The 19,106-nt window shown below is 39.6% G+C and overlaps 1 protein-coding gene across 1 annotated transcript in view; it reads right to left on the bottom strand.

Annotated features, from left to right (window-relative positions):
* The window catches only part of SAMD3 (sterile alpha motif domain containing 3), a 41,864-nt gene that overhangs the window by 11,605 nt on the left and 11,153 nt on the right, over window positions 1–19,106 (bottom strand). Inside the window, exons 5-7 of the mRNA XM_036903813.2 lie at window positions 12,509–12,694; window positions 12,197–12,281; window positions 5,889–6,056 (exon numbers count right to left, since the gene is read on the bottom strand). Coding sequence (XP_036759708.1) covers window positions 5,889–6,056; window positions 12,197–12,281; window positions 12,509–12,694 — 439 coding nt within the window. The remainder of the gene's footprint in view (window positions 1–5,888; window positions 6,057–12,196; window positions 12,282–12,508; window positions 12,695–19,106) is intronic.

The following is a 19,106-nucleotide window of genomic DNA, read 5'->3' as shown; positions in this document are numbered from 1 at the left end:
TCATGTGACACATCCATCTAAGGGCCTACCCCCTCATCGTACTAACTCAAGCACCTGGCTCCATCAGCTAGAAGGTTGTCAGGCATCACCACAAAGGAAAGGGGGGATGGGACACTGCACACTGGATCACCAATGCACATGTCACTTCTGCTCTCATTTCATTGGCCAAAGTCAGTCTCACGGCCATACCCAACCTCCAGGGAGTGAGTGGAGAAGTACAATTCTGCTGATTGTCTGGAGAAGGTGAACTGATTAAATGGGTGAGCAGCCGTGCCATCCACACTCATCTACCTCTGGGTTTCTTGTTATGTGAGAGTCTAGCTCTCCTTATAGCTTTAGCCAGTTTTACAGAGGATTTTTATTAGCTACAGCCTGAGATACTAGAACACCCAGAAGTTCTCACAGCAGAATGCAATTTCCTAAGTGGATTATATTTTCAGCAAAACATTCTTCAAATAGGGAGATACACGATACATTCTCAGTTAATACAAAAGGCAGTCCTTCAAGGGGAAATGGAAGTGCCTTAGAATGTAACTCAAATCCCCATGAAAAAATAAGAACACCGGTAAAGGTCATTTGATAGGTAAACATAAAAGACGGTATAAATGTACTTTGTGTTTGAAACTCTTTCTTTCTCCCTTCTTATTTTAAAGACAATTGCATGAAGTAATGATTATAAATCTTTATTGATGGGCACACAATATATAAAATGTGATTTATGTATTGAAACAGCACAAAAGGGAAGAGGTACAGAGTTATATAAGGGCAAAGGTTTTGAATGCTATTATAATTAAATTAGTAAATCCAAACTATATTATGAATTAGGATACTAGTTGTAATCCTTAGGGCAACCACTATGGAAATAACTAAAAATGTGTGTGTGTGTGTATATATAATGTGTGCGTATATATATATGCATGTATATAGTATATATATATATACATATATATATATATATATCAGAAGAAACAATAAGGGAAATTAAACTAGCATCCTAGAAAATATCTACTTAATACAAAATAAGGCAGCAATTAAGGAATAAAAAACAAGAAAGAGATGACATATAGGAAACAGCAAAGAGCAGACATCAATTCTACCTTATCAGTAACTACAATAAGTAATTGACAAAATGGGCTCAGAAAATGATCTAGCTATATATATACTGTCTAGTAGAGATACACATTAGATTCAGAGACACAAATAAGTTGAAGATAAAAAGACGGGAAAAGATATACCGTACAAGCAGTAAATGTAAAAAGTATGTTTACGTTCTGATGTTTCAAATGGTGCATTGGGCAAAAGGCCAGGGAGAACCAAGAAGGAATCCTCTGAATAAAGAGATTCCTGAGAAAAGATAAGCATCAGGTTGTGACAGTGTAAGGATCCAGGTCCAGTGCCCCATGAAGACCAAATGCCATCCCCACGTATTCCCCAGGATGACGGGAGCCGGATCCTTCCATCAGGGCATCCACCCTGTCACAGCAAGCCCTCCACACAAGACAGAGCTTACTTGGTGCTCCTGTCCTGGCAGATGCTACAGAGGAGTCCCAGGGGCTGGTTCCTGAGCAGAGGCCCCCCTGTCCTTCCCCTTATTCTGGGAAAGGAGTATGAGGCAGTAAGTGATACTAAGCAGGAAACATTAAGTAATCAAATGTATTGTGGTAATGGCATAAAGAATGGATGGATAGACTGAAGGAATGAGAGAGAGAACTTACAGTCTACTTGGGAACTTAATATACAATAAAAGTGGCACTATGAACCAATATGGAAATGATGGATTGTTTAGTAGCTGATGTTGAGAAAGTGACTCACTATATGGGGATCCCTACTTAATAGCAAATACAAAGATGGACTCCAGGTGACTTAAAGATCTAAACATGAAAGTGCAAACTATGGACATAATAGAAGAAGAAAGAGTAGAAGAGTACCTTTTTGACTTAGGGCATGGGGAGGACCACCTCCTATAAATTAACAAGAAAAAGATGCCAACTCATCAAGAAATGGGCCCTGGACCTAAAGAGGTTATTTTCTAAAAGAAGAAACTCAAAAGACTAACACATACATGAAAAGATGCTCAGACTCATTCATTATCCAGAGAAATGCAAATCACAACAAGAATGAGATTACACTCTATGCCTATTAGACTTGGTGAATATTAGAAGGCTGGATAATGCCAGGGTTGGCAAGGACACGGGGATATGTGCTACTGTGGGAACGAGACTAACAAAGTCTTTCTGGACAGTAATTGGTCAAATTTAGTACATGCATGTTCTCTGCCCCATCAGTTCTGCTCCTGGATGTACAGCTCACAGAGATAACACACAGGTAAGACCATAATCAGGGATGTCTGATGGTGTTCTCTGCAGTGCAATTCATGGCGGGGAGGAATGGGGACTGCGGCAAGGAGTACTTAATAATTGTTACAATCATGGGCTAGAAATATGCATAATAACATGAATGAGTCTTAAATATTATTAGTGAAAACAGTGAAATAAGAATGAGGTATAGAATACCACTTACATTAAGTCAAGTATATGTGAACCCAAAATGCGAGCACACATTTTGGAAAGCTCACACACAAAAAGATACACATTAGAAGGGTTGCCAAGGACTAAGAGGGGCAGAAGGGCAGAAAGAAGTGAATAGAACTAGAGAAAGGCCTAGCATTAAACAAGGACAACAATGTGCCATGAAGTGAGGAGTTTGATTCACTCTTAATTAATACCTTAGGTTTTTGTGGGGTTTTTTTTTTACAAAAAATACTACAATACAAAGTAGTATAATTCCACTACGCTGCTAGGCAGTTCGTACAATTTCTGTAAGCTTTTTAAACCAGTGTCTTCATCATTTAAATAAGACAATAATTGTCAGTAACTTGTGAAATTATTCAGTGAAGTCTACTGTTTTAAGAATTGAATTATATCTTTGCTTATAAATACAAGAGGAAGTATAGTTAAAAGACAGTAAGGTAAAGGGAGCAGATATGTCAATTCACATGCCTACAAAAGGCTTGGACCTAAAATCAAAGCCAGATGTGTAAGAAACATAGCCCAGCTGCTACCCTTGGCTGCATGACCATACAAACAGCAGTGACATGAGGTCCTGAGGTTAGAAAAGGTTTTTTTAGCAGGGCAGAATACCCAGTATTTTTCAGAATTGGTCTGGAAACATGGTCTGGATTCTGACAAGTATAACATGGTGACAAGTCTTGTTGGCAGTGGAAGGTGAGGAACCCAGGTATGTTTAAGATTCACAGGGGAATGCTTTGATGCTTGCTGATGCTTTGGGTTTTGTAGCATAGATTAAGCAGCATAAACTGGCCTGGAGATTGGGGTAGGAGGAGGGTTAGGGGCAAAAGATCGGTGGCCTATACTCAGACCCAGGCAAATTCTGTATCTGCCAGGGTTGTCAGCGGAAGCCCATGTAGCAGGACTAAGAAATCTACCTTCCTTCGCTGAGACATTTATCTTCAATTCTTTGGTTAATTCTTCCCAACCACAAAAAGAAAAACAACAGAAATAAAACAAGGCAAATGAAAAGCTCTTCCCTCCTCTACTCCTTCCCCAGTCTTCCTCCAGGTCAGCCAGACCCACCTCCCTGTTTTTGGCGAAGCAGCCTGACTCTGGGCTTCTTGCATGCATTTAGCATTTTTCCATCACTGTCTGCAGCACAAGAAATAACTCTTTTTTATATTATGGAAATATTGTGCCCAGTCAAGAAATCTTAAGAGATGCAGAGTTACCAAGTGTATCTTAATCCAAGTATCTTTAATTTTCAGAAATCTTTAAGATATTAAAAAGGAGCTCTCAGAAGTTCAACATGGAGATCTGAAAAATTAAGGCAGTTTATCTGAAGTATAAAATTCCATGAAATCAGTAATATAGTTAATGGATTTGTCTCCACTCTTCCTAGTGTTTTTCCTTTTGGTTAATCATTATTAAGGGTATAAAATGCAGAAACACATTTTTTTCTGTAATATTCTAGTATAAATTTTACCCTGTCCTTCCCAGATTTTGGCTTTACAGAACACTAGGACGTAAACCAGGAAGCTACAGTCTTTAAAAGAATCAGCAATTTATAGTTCCATTTGTATGGAGGAGAAAAGTCCTTACCAATCAGATTTGTTTGCCAGGAAAAATGTTGTCTCTTCAGATGTGAACAATGACTGCTTTATAATCTCTTTGCCCCAGCTGGCAGGAAGGTCAAAACTAAAATCTATTGCAATTAAACTCATTTTGGGCCCTGGTACATTTAATTTTCTGTTCATTTTGTAGTAAAAGCCCATGCATGGGCCTTAGTAGGATTCATCTTAGGATTCAGGCATACCTGGGGGCCTAGAAGGGAGGGGTCGGGAAGCGTGTAGTTACATGAAGAACTCAGGTGGTTTGAGAAGGAAGAGGAAGGGGAGCATACAAATTGATTCAATGAGGATGAGTCAACAGCGAGGAGCTGCCCTTTAGCCTGTGTGATTTCCAACCCCACGGACTTACCCTCAACTTCTCGTGCTGGGGACAATTACTAATTTTTCAATTTTACTATTCATCCATTCCAGTGAATTTTAGTGGGACATGCATCATAGGAAAAAAAAGGAAACTGAATTTGCAAATTTTAACTATTTATAGATGAACTCCAGTTTTAGTACTGAAAATCAGTGTTTTGAGAAAACCAACTTGTGCATAATTATATTCCTTTACAAAGTGACTTTTTATTTTAAGAACATAAAAGATATTTTAAAATAAGCAGGATGCCATAATGATTTTAGTTTGTAATTGGTGTATTGCAAAGTTTCTAAAAAGTTACTCCACTAAAGTATTACCGTTCATCAGTCTTTGTCTTTTTGTCAAAGGGAAGACACAGAATTATATTAACTAGCCTCTGATTTGAAATTCTCATTGAAAAGTATTAGATATTTAAAATACACACATTCATCTAAAATTTTTCTTTATGATGCTGGGATGAATGTTTCACAGAACAGATTAAAAAATATTTCTGTGCTCTGGCACTAATCAATAGTATTCATAAAATTGAGATGACCAAAGAGATTGCTCTGTTAATATCAAATAAATATACCAGCTGAAAAAGAAAACAGAGTATTTACACCAAGCACATTTACTGACACAAATGTGTTTGTGGTGAAGAGTTAGGATTTACATAGTCATGTGGGACTGAGGTGGAAACAGAATTGAGGGATGTGAGATTTAGTTTCTTCTATACTTGATAGTTTGGACACCCTTCCTATTGACTTTATCAGCAGGGAACATTTTTGTTTCTGACAATATTTAGGGGCTCTGAGGTAGTTAAGGATTATGTATTGGATCTCAGATAATTAGGACTCACATGGACACATGCACAGCAAACCCACAGCTGAGGCAATGCTCTCCAGGTGCTGCCTGGAGCCCTCGGCCAGAAGTTCCCCCAGGCCACCTCTGGGTTAGCGTGGGACACCTTCTATGCAAAGGGCAGGATGGAGCTTTGTGTTCATGCAAGTGGATTACCTTCCTCCCTAAAATTTGAGATTGAGGCTGCCTAACATCTATAATACGAGTATTGAAAACTTTCCACAGCAATAAGAACATCAAGAACATAAGATATATTTTATAACGAGAAGAAGAGAAACTATTCAGAGATCCAGAACATAGGGTTTGTCCAGGTTTTCTGAAGGCTGTGAAAGAATAAACATGGGATGATCAGTTGAGCATACTCAGCTCAAACTGGTTTTGAAAGGCCTCTATTGGGAATAACATCATTCACACTATTGGCCAGGAAAAACAGATTTTCCCCACCTCACAGTTTTGAAAGGTTATCTGATTCTGTTTTAATGATTTTAAATGGTATTACTTAATCTATCAATTGATAAAATAACAGCAAATTTAAAGACTCAATCTTACTTTTATCTGGACAATTTTAATCTCATCAAATCTTATATCAGCAAGAGATTTCTTTGTCTGGCCTCTTCGGTGTCCGAACTTGCACTTATTTCTCATCACTTGCTCATCATCTTCTATGGGTCGTCGAACATATTTAAAGCGATCTTTGAGGGCACGTTTCCATAAAAACTGTGTAAAATAACCAAACAAGACAGTTAACCTTTAAGGACGTTAGACTATTCCTGTGTAAACCATAAAATCTTTATTTGTCTATCACTCTTGGGCTCGAAATTATTTTCACATCACAGTAATAAAAATCATAGCTCTACCCTTCCATTTATTCTCACAGCAATGTTGTGAGATTGCTATGAAAATTATAATCTCTAAATTATAACCAAGGAAACCGAGAAATAAAAATATTTTCCTAACATCACATAACTATTGAGTAATACAATGGCTTTCGAATTTAGATTTTCTAACTCTAAAAATTGGATATTTTCCACATACTCTGATATTTCCAAAACACACTCTACTTTTTTGCTGGGTTCTAGCAAAGAACTGATACTGGCTTATGCATCTGTGGACTAATGCATTTTCTTAAAAAATGTTTTTGTCACCCCTTAAAATTCACTTTGGTGAATACTATTAGCAACCACTCTGCAATATTTTTGAAGCACCTATTGTATCGAACGCAAAGATCAGGTTCCACCCCTTGGAGGGAGATGGGCATGAGCAGACCTAGCTTTCAGTCAGCAGAAGGACAAGTAATTTCAGTAAGGAGTGAAAAGTGTATGACAGCAGAATCTTACACTGTGTTAGGGGCTCACAGAAGCTTTCCTGTAGGAGGTGCTTCTAAGCTGAGGTCTTAAGGTCAGGGAACTCTATGAGGGGGCATAGAGTGGCACTGGGGAATGGCAGGTGGGTGGACAGAAGTTGCAGTCAGATGGCTCTCAAAATTTAGTCTGAATCACAGTTCCTGGAGGACTTGTTAAAGTGCAGGTTGCTGGGCCTGTGTCCCTGTGGTTCTGCAGAGTCTCTGATTCAACCGGTGACAGGGTAGGAATGAGAATATGTGTGTTCTACAGGTCCCTAGGTGCTGCTGCACAGCTGTCCAGATGCTAGAGGTCCTGATTCAGTAGGGCTGAGTGAAGCCCAGGTGTCTGTATTTTTAAAAAGCTTACTAGATAATATGGCTGCAGAGCCAGGCTAGGAGTCCTCTCAGGCGGAGTTGAGTGGAGAGAGTAGACGGGCAGATTTGAGCTCGGGAAGAATCTGTCCTGCACTTGGAATGTTTGGGAGATCAGAGACACAAGCAACAATTGAGGGACACAGCTGGGCTTTCTCAACAAGCCAGCCTGCCTCCCTCTCCTCCCTGCCCCTGCTGGTATCTAGGGAACCCTTCCTTGCCCCGCCTCCAGCTCTCAGCTCAGCCGTCACCCCCTCACAGAAGGCCTGCTGGTCTCCCCAACAGCCCATTTCCCATGGTGATCAGCTCTCACCTTTCCCTGTCACCACTTACCATGATGGTAGTTTACCTTCATCTGTGAGAAGGTTTTTCTGTTTCTGTGCCTTTTCTGTTCTGGTCTTTTCATTCTTTCCCTCTTCATTTCTTCCATCCTTTCTTTCCTTCTTTCCTATCCTCTCACTAGGCTATAAGCACTTGAAGACAAGCTCAGGTTTTCTTTTCTCACCAAGTCCAGCCCAGTGCTCAATGCACCTTGGAAACTATAAATATTGGATGCCTTGTGTCAGCCCTCTGTGAGGTAGGGTGACCCAGGTGTTGAGGCAACAGAGTAGATGAAGCAAGACTGAGTCTTGGCTTTACTTGGTAAATAACTCACTGGGCGAGGAGTGGCCCTACACTTCTTCAAGTTTGAGCCTTGAGGCTGCTTCTCAGCCCCTAATCTCCTCCCAATGCCATGTGCTTGAATAGGCCCAAGACTGGGTGTAGGGAGGAAATGACCTTTTGCAACCAGACAGGCCAATGTTTGCCTTCTAGTCTCAGTCACTAGACAGGGTGGTAAGTTGATGGGTGACTTTGGGCAAGTTCTCTAAGCTCAATTTCCTCATGAGGAAGTGGGGATGCCCCAGTTCCAGGTCTGGCACTTAGATTTTGCCATTCCTTGTGCTCTGGGTTAAGTCTCAAAAAGATTATTCCCTGTCCTGCAAAAAGCTCTGGGACCTAAGGTGGGGCGACCCAGGATCTAGGGCTAGCTCTAGTGTATATTAGCCAAGCAACGTTCAACAGGTAACCTCTCAGCTTTAGTTTCTTCAACTATAACATGGAACAATTAGATCAAGCTTGTCAAATATGCTGGATTTGGAGAGACTCAAATGACTAGCTACTCATAGAAGGTATTTGTAAACTAAAGTGCTGTTCATAAAACTTTTGATAGACCTGGTGAGGATTCTGTGGGTTGACGTTGGCAGATGGCTTTGGCCCAGATACAGCTCCTGGGTATGTATGAGTCAGAGATGCTTCATCACCTCCCACAAGCCTATGGGTCTAGACTCTCGGCTGCCACTGTTTTACAACAGCACAGAAATGATAGATGGCTTATATTTTTCTTAGCCCTGTAATATAAACTAATGCAAATACATTTTTTCCCTCATTTTCCTCATGTTTCCTACAGTTCTGATATTTTTCTAAACTTGCTGACCTGGTGGGAGGTAAAATAGCAATCAACTACTAGGATATTTTAAAACTGCTAATTTTTTCTTCCCAGCCTCTCCCTTCTCTCCTTATTAACTCTCTAATAGCAACAGAAGAAAGACAACTCAAATACAATGGTCCACATGAATACTCAATCAGCAAGTATTCACTGAGCATCTGCCACATGCCTGGCACTGTGAGCTGTTTATGTCAAAGTCTCATTAGAAAATATTTGTGTCTTTGAATAACTATCCACCTTTTGTATACTTTTCTAGCTTGGGGGTGTAGAAACATATACAAGGATATAGTTCTCCTCATTTTGAATTAAAAATCAGCCTGGTAACAGGCCCCTGATCGGATGCATAAAACGGTCCATGGCATCACTAGAGGTCTTTGCCCAACATTAAAACCAAATATAATCCTTAGGAAATATTCAGTTAAACCCAGGATATAGACCATTTTACAGAGCAACTGGATTAAACTTGGCCACAAAGTAGATATCAGGGAAAACAAAAAAGGTCAGGGAGAGTGTCCTAGATAAAAAGAAATTTAAGAGACATAATAATCAGAGGCATTGAATAATCCTGGATTCGATTTATAGCAATAACGCCATTTCAAAAACATTTTTCAAGTAATTGGAGAAATGGGGGTGTGGACTGTGGATGAGATTATGCAATGATTGCTGGTTTTCTTAGCTATAAAAATACAGGAGAGGGTCCTTATCCTTAAGGACACAGGCTGAGGTGGTCAGGAATGGCATGAACAGCTTGGGTTTCCTCAAATAGTTGGCCAAAACAAACAAATACAAACAGAGGAAAAAGAAATATGGCAAAACGTGAATACCTAGTGAATCTAGATCTAGATCTGATTCTTACTTGTTGGGATGTCTCCTCCTTTCCAGGATGCATTTGGCGCTGTCTGGAGACGCGGTTGGTTGTTACAATAGTTTGGGTGGGTGGTTGGGTGGGGCGGTGGGGCTGCTCACACCCAGGGGGAGTCGCTAACTGTTCTACAGTGCGGAGGCCGGCTCCACCACAGAGAACTGTCCAGCCTATCACGTAAACACTGCCGAGACGGGGAGACCTTACTCTAAGTAAATGGTATCTGGGTTAATTGTAGCATTTGTTCAATTTCAGTGCAGATTTGAACAGTTTCAAAGTAAAAAGTCGAGAATAAAATTAGCCTTAAAAATGACCAAACGTTTATTCGGATGTGTGCTCTGTCTCCCCACTACCTCCTGCCCCACACATTGATGTTCTCAGAAATGTTTTAAATCTTCCAATGTAACATTAGAAACACGAGCTCAACATGTTTATAGGGAGAATTTGAGTAAACATCTACCATGCACCAGAGATTCCCCTTCTGCTCTGAGTGCATAAATAAGGGCCACAAGGGGCCAAGCCATTTTGCAGATCTCTTTATCAGTAACATCTTTAGTGAATGCCCCTGGGGAACAGATGTGCTAAAATGCACACAAGATCAAAGTAAACATTATTCATTACTTTCTTTCCCTCTCACTTTGAGAACCATGAAACTAAAGGCTAAATATAATTGTATAGATACGTTTTTGCATATATGCAAATATTCTCTGGAAGGAATCTTTAATAACATTAGTTTCTTCTGGGGAGGAAAATTTGGTGGCTGGAGGACAGAGGTGGGAGGGAGGCCTTGCCATTATGTCCTTGTGTAGCTTGTGAATTTTAAACTCCATGAATGCATTACTTATACAAACAGCTAATTTAATTTATTCTTTAAAAACACAACTAGCTCTATACATAGAAACACTTAATAGTTGGCAGGCATTCTATCTTCAGTGTAAAAGGAATTCTTAGAATCCGTTTTGCCATCCATATCAGCGTGATTATCAATGTTGGGACCCTAGGTTGGTTTGTTTTGTGTTTTGTGTTTTCTTTTAGTATAGTTCTTTTTTTTTTTTTCAAAAGAACAAGTTGGGTTTATTGTGCAGTGTGATTTTATATAAGCAGCGTTTTTTAAGAAAGATTCATACTAGAAGCTGAGATCCTTAAATTCCAGTCTGGACTTTAATAGTCACTAGTTCCAGACTTGGAATATAATAGCTTACCTGAGTCTGGGCGGTAAGAGAGAATACTTAAGGCCCTTTTCCACTCAGAAAATTCTGATTCTATCCATACTTAATAAACTTTTTCTTGAAAATACAGACAAGAAGAAAGAGAAAGAAAACAAGGTCTTTAACATTTTTATATTCACTGATATTGGCATTTACCCTTTGTTATTCAAATCGAAACAAATTGCTTAAATTCTCTATCTTCAAGAAAGCACAGCAAAAAATATTTTCTCACAGATGTCTGTGATGATAAGGTACAAAAAAACATCTATCTCATTTAGACAGTATTACCAATACACATGTATATGGCATATAGAAATATAAGTAATAAAAGTACATTTTTACCTACACACTGCTATAGGTCCCCATAATTATTCCTCAAATCACATAGTTCCCATTTTTCAACATACTCAATTTTTCTTTTATCACCTTAACTATATTTCAGGATAGAGTTCTGTAGGGTTCAGTATATTCACGTTGTCGGGCCATGGAGATCCCAGGTTCCTAAAGCCAAGAGCCACACAGGTCCAGACAGCAAAGCTTGTATTACCTCTAGAGTAGTACTTCTTAACCCTGGCTGCACATTAGAATCATCTGGGGACCTTTAAAAAATATCAGGGTACCTTCTTCAAATCAATTAAATCAGAATCTCTGGGGATCCTGCTGTGTAGCCAGAGTTGAGAACTGCTACCCTAGAACAGCTTGAAGGATCTGTTATCAGCACAGCAGAGATATGGGAGGGCCAGATGAGGCTGAAGGTCAAGGCCTCACACCAGACAGCTTCTTCCCTGGGTCTAATCGGCAGGCGAGAAACACTGTGGTGATGAGTACAGATGTAGTTATCTTTCTCTTTCTAGGTCGCATATCTCTTAAAGATCCTTCCTAGAGACTCATCTTACCATATGAACTTCCAAACAGCTTTGAGGGGGACACAGAAACACGATGACACAGAGAGACAAAGACAAAGGAAGAGGGTCAGGGAGGGGTGAATAGGGGAAGCCCAGAGGAATTTTAGGCTGTGGAAAAATATATGTACTATGATACTATAATGATGGGTATGTGTCATTATAGATTTGTCTACACTCTTAGAATGCACACCACCAACAGTGAAACTTCTAAGACCAACTATGGGCTTTGAGTGACGTGTCCGTGTAGGTTCATCAGTTGTAACAAATGTATCACTGGGGCAGGGATGTTGATGGTGGGGAAGTTGAGCATGTGTGGGGACAAGGGGGTAAATGGGAAATGTCTGTACCTTCCTCTCAAGTTTGCTGTGATTCTGAAACTCTTCTAAAAATATAAAGTATATATTTTTTTTAAAAGAAGACCAACAGACAGTAAGACAGAGAAGTCACCAAAAAGAGCAGCATGGGAGAGAGTGACCAAAGCTTAGAAAGAAACAGGACTGACAGAAAAAAAGTCAAAGGAACAGAAACAGAGACAGAGACAGAGAGTCAGGAAACTTGACAGAGAAGGAGAAATAGAAAGAGACTGAAGAAAGGAGTATGAGGCATAATATCACTGAATAACACAAGGCTATTATGTTAAGATGGGTTGAGATTGTCGGAATGGGGCCACATGGTCACTTACAAAGCCACAGCCGTCCTCATCCAGGAAAGGGTGGGCCTGCAGCAGGGCGTTGACCACATCGTTATACTGTTGGGTGGTGGGATACCTGTTCAGTGCAACAAGGAGGATTTTGTTCATTTCAAGAAGCCTGCATTCCTTCCTAGAGGCTGAGTCCAAATTTCACTCACTTTTCTTCAAATCTTTCTCTATAACAACGTAGACATTCAAATATTGGGCAATATGTCACCCAAAATCTGAAGAGAATTGGTTCCATATGAATTCTACTCTACTTTGAAAACCCTCTCCCAAAGCAGCAAATGTGTTATTACTCACAGGGAGCCTTCCAGATACTTAGTCATGTCAGCCTGGAGAAACTCAATGATCCTTATCCTCATGCTGTGATCTGGACACTTCTGTTCTGCTAACATGCATTTGACATCATAGGGAAACTCTGGTAAAACATAGGACGTAATCCACTGTAATGTTTTATTCCTTGCTCGAACATGTTTTGCATTCCTTCTGTTAAATAAAAGCACACACAGAGTGAAATTCTATTTCAAATATATGCAACTTATTTTCTACATCTTCAGAACTTATAACACAAACCACTTTCCCAAGACCTAAATATATGGAAGTTATTGATCCATCTTCCAGCCTTTCATCTATCTGCAAATATTTGAGGGCTTATTAGGCATCTGTTTTCTTTCCCTCTGCACACACTTAAATACTTGTTCTGGGGGGGGAAAATGCCATAATAATAAAGAATATAGAATAAGGTCTAAAGTTGGAAAGAATATCAATTCTTCTGTCTGGAAGAGGTGATATGTAATGCATAGCTCAAACCTGAACAAGATCTCTAACTAGAAGAGAATAAATTGCACTTCAGCAAAGTAAATGAGGCATACGATCAAATCTTAGCACCAGATTAAGGAAAGTCTTCTAATTAATATATTCTGTTGCTATTTATAGGAAATTCTGCTGCTGTTTATAGAGAAATCCAAAATCCACTTAACTGAGTTGGGCTTTGGTTATCTTAACAAGGCAAACTTCGTTGTTGAATTAAAAATAACTATCAGATATTCTATTTCCAACCAGATGAAGTTTCCATAAAAGCTCCAGGAAGCTGATCAGCCATTGCCTGGGGCTGGGGATGGGAGTGGAGACTGACAGCAAAAGGGCACAAGGGAATTTCTGGGTGATGGAAACGTTCTGATAGGGATTGTGACAATGGTCACACACCTGTATAAATGTGCTAAAATTAACTGAGTTATATACTTTAAATGGCAAATTTTATGTTATGTAAATTTTATGTACATAAATGTTGTGTTATGTAAACATCAATAAAGCTGTTTATAAAGTTAAATATCAGAACGACTTTAAAACCTTGAAGTAAGTGACTGACTGATCATTAAGAATGCAAAAAAACAGAATCTGGTAAAATTTCCAAGCAAGTTACCAGAGGCAATAGGTAGCTTTCAATCTATTTTACTTTAATAGGATTGACTGGAAGTAAAGCAATAGAGGTGAACCAAGAAGACAAAGAATAGATTTGCCGTTGTGCAAAGAAGAAAAAGATTCCCTAAATTCCTCCATTAGCCTAAGTAGGTTAATTCTCAGGCACAACCATGGAATTTGTAGTAGTCCAAACAAAATTCAGATACATTTTGAAACTCCAAGCTTCCTTCAGATTCTTAGGTTATATTTTATAAGAATTATGTAAGAAATGCATGAGGTGTAATGAAATCAAGAGGTCAATCATGAGCTATAATGGGGAATCAAGAAAAACGAAACCACTTTCCTCTCTTTTCATGATGAACTGTCTACTCCGCCCCTCTCCATTTCACAGTCACTGTATCAGTCATGTCCTGGCTAAAATAAGCATATTGATCATTTAACACTTGATTCAATAGAGCAACAGGTAATTTCTGACAAATCTGTGTTTCAGCCCAAACTATTTTCCAGTAAGTTTCTCTTTCATTTCATTTACTCATTCAACCGATATTTACTGGGGATCTATTACATGACAATTACTCTTCTACAAACCCTATTTCTTTTCCTAGTCTATTATCTTGTTTCTCTCCTAAGTTGTTTCTTATCTACTCAGACCAAGGGTGTAAAGTAATAGCAAGTTTGGTAGCTGTTTTGTGCCTTTTCAGGGTTTTTAAAAGGCACTATAACTGCACAGGTGTTAAGTTTGGTTTCAGTACAACATTTTAAACATTTTTCTCTTTTTCTCCCCAGGAGTTTCAAGTGGCTAAATTAGCTCCATGACCCCTTTCAAGCTTTTGAGGTTGCCATCTCTTATTTAGTATTCCATCGATAACTTCCATATTCTGATGTTATAAAATAGGACTTGGTACAATTTTAACCGTCTTGGTTTTTACTTTTTTCTATATGTCTCTTGTCTTCAATATCCAGGCTATAGACTATATAGCATGGTATTATTTCTGTCAAATGCCTAGACTATGCTAGACACATACAGGCTCTACCAAACCAGAGATTCCATCTTGCTCCTCAGAGACCCATTAGGCAAAATCAGAGGCATTAAATTTTCCTTTTCTTTACACTAAAACAACTTAAGGTATTCTGGAAGTGCATATAATACAAGCTCTGATAACGAATACAAGTCAAATCTAGTTTTACTCAAGAAAAGGGACTCATCAGAAATTAAAAACATACTCCAGTAAGATAGAGAACACAAAATGTTTTTTTCCTTGCTGTAAACCTCCAAAATATTTACTGAAAAAAAATCTGTGTATAAGTGAAACCATGCAGTTCAAACCCATGTGGTTCAAGGATCAACTGTAATCCAATCTGAAAGATAAGAAGAGATTGAAAAACAATGGGGTAAGAGCTTATCTAATTCTGTTTTCATATTTTATTACCCTAGATAGCCATGAAAACTTCTCCTCCTTGACCCTGTACCCAATTTTACATAAACACTGACTTTACCACATCAGTCAATTGAGGGGCCAGGTAGAGCTGGCCAATGGCTTCCCAGGCCACTCCTGACTCTAGACCAGGGTTCCAGATACTATGCCGATCTTGCTTGACACAGGAACCATGTCCAAGAGAAAGAAGCAGCTCAAGTTTTGGGCTTGTGGCTCGTGGTCTGATTGAATGACCACAGCAAATTATACCAACTCAGAGTTGGCTATCTGGGGTCTGGACAGGTTAAGAAAGCTGTCAACAATGATATTCAAAGGTAAAATCTCTCTGTAGCTTGCCAGCCTCACCAATTCCTAGAGAGAAGTTCTTTCTAGGACTGGGTAGCCCTGTCATGATGATAAAATGGATGTCCAGGAGGGAACCACAAGAAATCTGTCCATAAGAAAACTGTCTCCAGGGAAAGAAAAACTAGACCATATAAAGACCAAACAGAACTGGAAGAGAAGCATATCCCATGGAGAGCTGGCTGTTGCTGGCCTCCTACATTTGTCCTGATCACATAGTAAATTTGCCCTGATTTGATGAACCTGGACTGTCACTTCAACTGTTGCCTTTTGAAGCAGTTTATTTTGAGGAACCATTCCTGGTTGTCTGTCTTTGCTTCTATGACTGGAATCTATAGAAAAGCTGAGCTCTCTCTGGGCTTGCAAGATCTGATACCTGTACATCATGTATGAGCCACTTGCAATCCAAATATCCAAGAATTTGGCATTTCTAGAGACTACTCCCACTCTGTTAATGATTTTCAAATGCTTTTTCAGATGCCAAAAGATGGCTGAGATTAGACAGGAGCCAATGTGGAAACTGAACTTCAAATCTAAAGTCCCATAGTTTCCAGACCAAGTGTATGGGAGAGCTAAATCTCCACATTCAATATCTGACCATACAAGATGTTGAGGCTTTTGTGTTCCATCAGGTAAACTTCACCCTTTTTCTAATGTTATAAGCATAACAAACTTCCTGTTTCCTAACAATGTAACCCATACATGGAGTGACATGGGTGATTTAGGATTCTCCTCTCTCTAGCAATCAGATCCTTGCATTGAATTGAACATGGCAGGCAGGCCATCAAGGACAGTGAGTTATGTTTACCTCTTTGACCAATAGCATCTTCAGTATCTGGTTTCTCTAAGAATAGAGTTTCTGCTTCCTGTTTCTATGGGTATCTCTAAGCTAAGCTCACCCTTTAATTATCAGCCCTATGGGTTCCTAGGACTCTCTGAAAAGAGGAAAATAACTGATTTGTTAACATATTTGAATGTAAAAATACATGTTTGGAAGAAAAAACCTGGAACTATAGACTGAAAGTTTCTGTGATATGACTGCCCTTGCGCTGTTCACCATGTAAGAACTTATTCACTATGTAAGAACTTATTCACCATGTAAGAACTTGTTCATTATGCTTCAGAAGATTGGAGACTGTTGAGAGTTAGGCTTGGGGTTGATTAATGATTGTGCATTGAGTCCCCTATTCAGAATTTTATTGTTGTAAACAACCATTTGATCAATAAATAGGAGAGATGCCCTCTCAAAAAAATAATCCCATTTAGAGCTGTTGAGGGTTGGCAGTTATTTCATCCCCATGAAAACAGAAAATCTTGCTTTAGGGAGATCATGATCTCTTGAACCTCCAGATCAGAAAGCTTCAGTGTTTCTTTATGAATCAAAGGAATTTTAGGCATTCAAAACTGTTGCTTCCAAATTCATTGACTCTCACATGCAAGGGAATTTTCTCATTTTCCTTTTATTCATATCCACAAATAAAGTGGATAATAGGATTTTCTGATTCTATGAGAAAAGATCCATGGTTTGTAACATCTTAACCTACCAAATTTGAATTCCTGATGCTTAATAGTGAGGATAATTGCACGGTCTGATTTTGTGTGCTGTCTTATTATTAGCTACTCACCAATGTGAATTTTCAGAGCCAGCGCAGATATGAGCCTTCGAAATTTGCAGAACACACTGTGTGTCAGCCCGGGTTTATCTCACCCAGAAGGCCCTAAGTCTCTCTCATTTTTCTAGGCTTACCTTGAGCCCTCTCCTCAGGTGGATCCCCTCCAACACCACACTCCTGGCTCTCAGACAGTCTTCCTTGTCTGAATTCCCCACACGGCCTGGTTCAATGCTGGCCCTGCGGCTACTCAACTAAATCCTGGCTCCTTACCTGTCTTGATTTTCCTGTCTTTGTTGAGTGGAAATTTTTAAAATAAAAATGTTGTAAAAAGGTGTAGGGACATTTGAGAGAAACAAAAACATTAAATGTAACATTTTATGACAGATAAATAGAGTAGTTCCATAAACTTGTGTTTTCATACATAAAATTGACATCTTTCAAAATGGAGAGTTCAGTTATATTAAAAACAGCCCACACATGACAAAGGAACCATCAACTATCGAGGCGTCCAGCCAGTGAAAGGAAGTGCCACATCACTAGCTCCTTAAACCTGAGATATGAAAACCAGTGGGACCCAAATGCTAAAGAGACAGATCTGGGGATTGGAGTGGAGACCTCTGCAGACACAAAGGTGATATAAGAATTAGACTGTGATCAAACACCACCCCAAATTACAAAATGATCAAACAATCTCCAAAAGGAGTTTTCTCAGTAGCTCACCAGGCTTCTGCTGCCCAAGTGGCTTCTTTACAGAACCAAGGGCAGAGTTCCTGTCACACTCAACTGCAACCTGGTTGACTTAAGTCATAGTTCATGAATCGTCTTTGCTCTCCTAAACTTTAAGGCACAAATGGCACGATTCTCCAAGGGCACCTGCTGGAAGATAGTCTGCTACCTTGAGGGACTGTGACTAGTTTTCTAGTCTTGAACAACAATCTTGCCTTCTGATCCTCAAGGAAACAGAGCAAGGGACAGTGGAGCACTTTGCCATGAAGAACAGCCATTCTGGCTGCAGGCATTGGTCTCCACATCAGAAGTTCCACCTCTGGTGACACTCCCACCATGGGAAGAGAAAGCAGTGGCAACCCCGTGCTCTCAGGGGCTGAACTGAAGGACTGTGTCCCACGAGCCCCTCTATTCTGAGATCCCATTTTCATTTCCTTCTTCTCCACACCCAAGCTTGCAGAATGACAAAGATTAGGACACTCAGTTTTATGTTATCAACTCTGAAACTAAATGGTATGTAACCATGCAACATGTAAAAGTTTAAGTGTTTTCGGAACATACAAGAAGAGGACAGAAGCTAGAGGAGGCTTAGACTTCTATTTAAAGAACTTGCTGTCATCTTATCCAAGGAAAGAAAAGGACATTATAATATACATCTTTAAAATAAGGACCAAACATTACCCAACAAGTTAAACAGAAATGTTCCTTCTGTGTTATTATGCCAGTACTCTGGGAATCACCTGCTTTACTTTAAGTAGGCAAGACTTTCCAAAGTGAAGAAAACAAGAAGTTTCCAAAGGCTTAATAAAGAGATACGTGCCGATGAGCAAGGTGAGAAGCCACCTCTGAAAAGAGTGAGCCACGTCATTGCAAGACATGCGTGCCCTCTGAAGGAAATGGCATTCTGCCACTGCAGCTGATGGTACCCACCACTAATTCAGAAAATATTTGCTCAACGTTCTCAGAATTTTGATGCTTACTTTTAATTTAGGTTTTACAGATCTGGGCTTTCACATCTGCCACTTAATCTAGGAGACTTCCAAAGGAATTTAGTTTCTGGAATGCATGTGTGAACACACGAGCCAAGAGGAGGTAGAGATGTGGATGGCAACAGGCACTGTGCTCTGGCACAGACAGACGCCTCTTAAATCCTTGCTGTCCTTGACAGCCAGTGTGAGATTCAAGGACCCAGGAGCGTTGGGGAACCTGACTAATCAAGAAAAGCAGCATAAAATAAATACATCTTTTATTTCCTACCCCCTCTCAGTTCCTCTTGTCATTGACAGACACACCAAGGTCCACAGACTTCTGGCTGTTACCTGCAACATTTCTACTTGCTAGCATTATACATTCAGTACT

Source organism: Manis pentadactyla, chromosome 12 (assembly GCF_030020395.1).
Source record: "Manis pentadactyla isolate mManPen7 chromosome 12, mManPen7.hap1, whole genome shotgun sequence".
In the NCBI taxonomy this organism is placed as follows: domain Eukaryota; kingdom Metazoa; phylum Chordata; class Mammalia; order Pholidota; family Manidae; genus Manis; species Manis pentadactyla.
The sequence above is the reverse complement of the archived record's forward strand: the minus strand, read 5'-3'. Positions and strand labels throughout refer to the sequence as shown.